General features: G+C 65.4%; 1 protein-coding gene across 8 annotated transcripts; it reads left to right on the forward strand.

Moving 5' to 3' along the window:
• The first annotated feature begins 337 nt into the window (after nt 1–337).
• Nucleotides 338–5236, forward strand: PDYN (prodynorphin). Of its 8 annotated transcripts, none has more exons than XM_049817484.1 (5): nt 338–528; nt 1574–1684; nt 3373–3387; nt 3554–3701; nt 3997–5236. In XM_049817484.1, the coding sequence occupies exons 4-5, from the start codon at nt 3573–3575 to the stop codon at nt 4570–4572; spliced, it is 705 nt and encodes a 234-aa protein (XP_049673441.1). In that variant the 5' UTR covers nt 338–528; nt 1574–1684; nt 3373–3387; nt 3554–3572; the 3' UTR covers nt 4573–5236. The 8 variants fall into 8 exon arrangements, 7 of the variants coding, with proteins under 7 accessions (XP_049673441.1, XP_049673440.1, XP_049673443.1 ...); XM_049817488.1 differs by lacking the exon at nt 338–528 and adding an exon at nt 1295–1356; XM_049817483.1 differs by lacking the exon at nt 3373–3387.
• Nucleotides 5237–6180: the final 944 nt, after the last annotated feature.

Here is a 6180-nt window from a genome sequence, read left to right on the forward strand (position 1 = left end):
CAGTATGCAGTTTGGTGTGTGTGTGGGGGAAGACGGACCCCCATCCCGGTCCCCTGCCACCTCCCGTGTTTGGGGCACGCGTTTTGGCCCCGAGGACCGAAGCTGGCGCTGACGGGGGGCTCCGAGGGACGCAGCCGGCGGCAGTGCAGCAGCAGAACATGCACCCAGGTCGCCGGGGGGGCTGCAAGGAGGCCCCGGCACAGCAGGAGAGCCTGCTGGGGAGGTGGCGAGGATGCTGCGAGGCTGATTATTCACAGCTTTCCCTCACCCCGATTGGCTCCGCGGTGCCGAACGCAGCCGGGCCCCGCTGCAGGAGGAGACTCGGTGGCCATAAAAGCGGGCTGGGAGCCGGCGGGCGGCGAGTCCGGTGGGCAACCCGGGTACCGCCGCGTGGCCACCAGCCGGCGCGGCCTTGCCACCGCCACCGATGACCGGCTCAGCCTGACGCCCGCGGAGGGACACCCACCACCCCACGACTTGTCCTGACTCGGCGAAGCGGGCGCTTGGCGGGACGGGGAGCAGCGGCAGGTAGGGCTGCCGGGGTCACTGTCCTGCTCCCATCGCGCGGGCGCAGCCGGGCTATCGCTCCTGCTCACCAAAGAGTGACTCTAAAAACACCCTCCTCCCCCCAAAGAGCTGAGAGCGGCTGGTGGTTGGGCTCGTTGCGTTATTTTGAGGGGCTCCCGCCTGGCCGCAGGTGCTCCTCTTGTCCTTCTTGCGGTTTCATAGCCCGGGAACCGGTGTCCAGAGTTTCGCTGGGGTTCGTTTCGATGCCGATGCCGTATGTCTGCCACGCTGGCAGCAGGGACACCCGGGGCTCAGAGGGGTGAAGGGAGCAGGGGGAGAGGATGGGGGGGAGGTTTCTGTCTCCCCCACCTTGGCTCAAGCAGCAGCGGCGGCTGCAGGGCTGGGTTTTGCTGCGATTCTGTTCCAAAAGTCATCGGCTTTTTTTTTTTGGAAGCCTTGTCCTGAAGGTGTTTCCAGGTCATTTTTAAAGGTGAGGAAAGGAACTGCTGGACGGTGATTCTTCTTCTCCACCAGAAATACCTGCAGGGTCCTAACCTGCCTGAGGTAGACCTGTGTGGGAGGAGAGATCTGCTCAGCCTGGGAGAGCTGTTCCCATCCCTCACTAGAAATAACCACAGGTTAATCGTGACGAGGGGGTCGGTCTCTGGGCTGCCTGGCACACACAGTCCCAATTCCCCATCCCTCCTTGGGTCACCGAGCCTGTAACTGGCCTCTGGGGCGCACGGATGCAACTCGGGGCTTTTCCACACACTAGCAAAGCCGAGGCACCGAACACTCGAGTGGAAACGGGACGGGGGAAGAGGGGACCCCGGCAGACGCCTGGCACAGGTAGGATGCGCTGAGCGTGGCCGCAGCGGCCAGGACCCACCGCTGGTATTGCCGGACGCTGGCAGGATCCTGTCGAGGCGACGGCTCCGGAGCCTTGGGACTCCTCCAAGTAACACAGGATCAAGCTCTAACTCTGCAAGCAATGCAGGATCGAGCTCTAACTCTGCTTTTCTTCTTCCTCCCTTTGTGTGCTGCTTCTTTTCGCTTTTGTCCAAAGCCCTTTGTTTTCCTCCCCTTTTCCTGCCCCAGTTTTGCCAGTTCCCCCCCAACCCCAGCCGCAGGAGCAGGCAGAGCACTGCGGGGACATTCGTGGCACCTCCTGGAGAAGGTATGTTTGCAGCGGGGCATCCCAGGATGCCTGCGCGTGGAATCTCCTTGGAGCTGTGCCCCGGAGAGGTGCAGCTCCCCTGAGAGCCATGAAGTCCTCTGGCTGCTGCAGGGCTTGGGTGCTGGGTGACAGGGATGGGACACGCCGTGTCCAAAATGCCAGAGGACGGAGCTGTGCGGTGCCGGTCGTGCTTGCAGCTTTTTCCCCGGCTGCTGGACGTATGGGGTGAACGTTGCCGATGCGGTCCCTGCACGCTGCTCCAGCGGCACCCGCGGGGCTGCCGGCAGCAGAGGAGCATGGCAGGGGCAAGGGAGGGAAGCAGGTGGGGAAAAAAAAAAAGCAGGGAAAAATATTCCCTGTGGGGCTGCTGGGAAGCAGCCGGCAGTTGTTCTGGGGAGCTTTGTTCCCCTCAGTTCTGCAGCTGGCACCTACCTGCGCGGCCGGCGAGTCCTCGCTCGCCGTCTCGGTGGCGGCGAGGCGATAAGGGACCGTCGCTGTGTCTCAGCGGCGAGGGCTGGCTGAGGTCCCGCGTCGCCTGTGCCCATCCTGGGCATCTGCCTGCCCTGGTGCCTGCTGGTCTGCCAGGGCGAGTGGAGGTGGTGTGCTTAGAGGGCTGCACGGAGCCAGTGCGCGGTGCAGCCGAGGAATGCAGACAGCTTGACACACGATGCTGCAGATAATTCAAATTAAATTTTAATCTAGCATGAATTAATACTGTGGCATTAACATTTCTTCATCAGTACCAATTACAGTACATTAGCAGATACTGCTGGCGAATACAATAGTCTCTAATATGCGTCATTAATGTGTAACAGATCCCTCTGGGTCATGCCTTTCCACCCCAGATAAAAGCAGTCCAGGAGGCAGGCGGGTGTTTGCTGCCAGCACATCCCGTCGGGGTCAGCTTTTGCTTCCAGGGCCGTCGTGGTCCTGGCAGCACCGCAGTCCCGCGGCACTGCAGCCGGGGCTGGCACCGGCCCCTCCAGCCTTGCCCAGGGGGTTCTGGAGTGGCACCAGGCGCTGCCGCCGGCACAGCCCCTCTCCCAGCCGTTGCACGGCGTATTCAGCCCTCCCTGGCCTCGTCCGTGGAGGTGAGGGGCTCTGGCACGGCTCCTGGCAGGCTGAAGGACAGTGATCGTGGCTTGCAGGTAGGCTCGGACCTGAAATCTGGCTTTTTCCCCCTCCCTCCTGCTGCACCAGCCCAGCAGAAGCGGCGGGTGGGAGGGAGGGGAACCGGCGCTGGCCTGGCATGGGGTGCAGCAGCCTGGGGTGAGTCCGTACTGGGTGATGGCATCCCCCTGTCCCCTTTCTGCTGGCGGCTCTGATCATGGTGTTTTTCTTCCCCAAGGCCAAGGGGGAGAGCTGGTGATTCATCCCCTCCGTACCGCGCGAAAGCGGTGATCGCAATATTGCAGAGAAACTCGGTGCTAAAGAAAAAAAAGGGGGTTTTCTTTCTAATGGTATGGAAGGAGCAATGGAGGAGATGGATGGGATGGGATGGGATGGGATGGGATGGGATGGGATGGGATGATGGGATGGGATGGTGGGCCCTGCCCCAGGGACCTCAGTGGCCTCGCCATGGCTCAGGGCTTGTACCAAGGACCAGGCTGCAGCCAGGGTAAGGGATCGCATCCTGCGGCATCCCCGCCGGTCACTCCTGTCCCCTTCTCTCCTTGCCTGGGACCCAGGAGCAGCACCCGGAGGTGAGTCCCGTGGGCACGGGCACAGGTCCCAGTGCACGTCCTCAGGAGCAATGGCAAGGTGGAGGCGGTGGGTGCCCCACGTTAAGGGTGCCAGCGGGGGGGTGACGGGCTCCCCGGGGCTGGTGCGGGGAGGGTGACGGGCTCCGTGCTGTCTCTCCCTCCCCAGGCAGCGGTTGCGGGGTGAGATGGCGCGGCGGGCGCTGGCGCTGGCGTTCTGCCTCTCCCTGGCCGCGGCGGCATCCGCTGACTGCGTGACCCAGTGCTCCCTCTGCGCGGTCCAGACCCGCGGTGCCGACACCAGCGTCTGGCCCCTGGTGAGTGCTGGCCCCACGCAGCCGTTAGCCAGGGTTATGGGGGGAAAATCACAGCACTGGGGGCATCGCGGGTGCCGGTGCATGGTCGGCAGAGCTGGGTGCTGCTGGCGTGGTGGTTGTGGGCACCCCAGGGTGCTGGGAACGTGCAAGCTTCGGCTCCTCGCTGAGCCTGGTGGCACGGCGGGCACGGACTCCTGGGTGGGGTGGGAGGAAGGTGGAAGGGGGGGCAGGTCTCCCCAAGCAGCAGGGTGATGCCGTCGGGCACCCCGGGGCCGCTGTGGCCGTTGTCTTGCAGATGTGCCTGCGGGAATGCCAGGGTTCCTCGCCGCCCAGTCCCGAATGGGAGACGTGCAGGAAGGCGCTGGCGCTCCTGGCTCCGCTGGTAGCCCTGGCCGAAGGGACAGATCCGTCCCCTCGGGAGGCGGAGGAGGACGAGGCAGAGCCGGAGCAGGAGCTGGTGGGTCCTGGGGAGCTGCTGCTGGCACCGGCCAAGCGTTACGGGGGCTTCATGAAGAAGATGGCCAAGGGGAAGCTGCTCTCCTTGCTGCGCGAGAACGCCCACAGCAAGGGCGGCCTCAGCAAGAAGTTCGGGGGCTTCGGCCGCAAACCGGGGGAGCGGGCGGCCCCCGAGGACTACCCGGGGCTGGGGCCGGCAGGCGACGGGGGCGAGGAGCCCACGGGTGCCGGGGCCGAGGGGCAGGAGCTGGCGGAGCTGCACAAGCGTTACGGCGGCTTCATGCGCCGGATCCGACCCAAGCTCAAGTGGGACAATCAGAAGCGGTACGGGGGCTTCCTGCGGCGGCAGTTCAAGGTGACCACGCGCTCGGACGAAGACCCCAGCACCTACTCAGGGGAGGTCTCGGACCTATAGAGCCGGCAGCGCGACGGGCGGCATCACGGTCCCCGCGCTGCCGGCCCGGACTGCGCCGTCACCCCCAGCCCCTGCCCAGCCCAGCGTCATCCCTGCCTCGTCCCCCCCAGGGGACCGTGGGGTCCCCATCCCCGGTTGTCCCTCTCCGGTTCACCTGCCCATCCCTTAGGGACCCTTGTGCATCGAGGGGACAATGCCACCCCTCCGGCTGCTGGTGGCGTGGCTGCGGGTCCAGCCCCAGGGCTCCTGGGGGCAAATCAAGGCGGGGGGGACCCCTCGTATCTTCCACCCTCCCGCAGCTGCAGAAGCGCAGCAGGGTCTGGAAACCATCAGAGCTGATGTACGGGGCAATGGCCTCTGAGCACCGGGAAGGATGAGCTGGGGCAGGATCAAGCCCTCTGGGCCGGTAGGCGGCTCACGCGGCCAGCACGGCCGTGGGGAGAGGTGGCTGGGCAGGGCTGGACCCGTGGCACCATCACCGGGGCAGACAGCCGGCCGAGCACGACCCCGACTCTCCTCCCCGGAGCCGCTCGCCGAATCCCACCCGTCCCAGCGCCCGCCTGGTGCCCCTGGGCTTCCCACCTCTCTGAGAAGACCCCCGGAGGCAGGGTCCGACCCGCACCCCGGCCCCCGCTCCCTTCCCCGCAGCCAATAAAAGGCAGATGCCAACGAAGCCGAAGCCGTGCCGGGTGCTGAGCAACCTCCACGGGGCAGACTGAACCCTTGGTGTGAAGGACCCACGCACCCCAAGCTGGGGTCTACAGGTTGGGCCGGGGGTCCCAGCTGCGAGACCTGTGGGCAGCACACGGTGGTACCCTCCCCATGCCATAGGTGCCAAGGGGGATGCGGGACCCCATGCACCCTATTGCTGCTGCCCCTGGAGCCGTGCTCCGGCGAAGGCAGGGTCCCCCCTAAGCCGAGCAAGGGCAGGGATGCCTAGCCCAGCCGGGGTGCTGGCCGGGGACCTCCCGCAGCGCAGCAGAGCGGATCCCTTGGGAATCACAGCAGCTACCCCAGCCGGGAAGGGGCATCCGAGGGCAGTGACCGAGCTGTCCCCCCATTCCTGCTCGTGCTTTGAGGATGGTGTGACCCTACCGGCAGCAGCTGGGTGCTGAGAAAGCCCAGCGTGGTCAGCACATTCCATTTTGAACTTCTTCGTAGCCTTACCCTCCACGTAGCTCGTCACCACAGGAAGCCTCACGCCGCAGTTCCCGGCCCCGGTGAGACACAGCTCGTGTGCCAAACACAGCCGAGCCACCAGCTCCGCAGGGCGAAAGGGGGGACGTCGCTGCAGAGCACTGGCACGCTCAGCTCACCCATGGCACAGGCTGCAGCCAGCACCCAGCCTGCCTGCACCCCAGTTTGGGCACCCCCAGTTCCAGCTTACCTCCCAGGGAATGGGGGCACCCAAGATGCAGCAGGGCTGTGTGGGGGGAGCTGGCCGGACCCTGCTCTGTCCCCCTGCTCCCCTCCCTCATGGGGCCCAGGGGGACCAGCACCATAGTCCCCATCCCAGCCTCAGCCTCCCGCTGCTGCTATCTTCCTCCTCCTCCTCTTCCCTCCCTCTGTAGCAAACCACAGGGCTGTGCAGGATGAGGCCCCCCCCAT

The sequence above is a fragment of the Accipiter gentilis genome, chromosome 14, assembly GCF_929443795.1.
Source record: "Accipiter gentilis chromosome 14, bAccGen1.1, whole genome shotgun sequence".
Taxonomy (NCBI): Eukaryota; Metazoa; Chordata; class Aves; order Accipitriformes; family Accipitridae; genus Astur; species Astur gentilis.

Bases quoted from the DNA above. Each gene is read 5' to 3' on its own strand.
- PDYN (XM_049817484.1), top strand. From the start codon at position 3,573: ATGGCGCGGCGGGCGCTGGCGCTGGCGTTCTGCCTCTCCCTGGCCGCG. The intron at 3,702-3,996 runs GTGAGTGCTGGC...GTTGTCTTGCAG, and splicing joins ACACCAGCGTCTGGCCCCTG to ATGTGCCTGCGGGAATGCCA.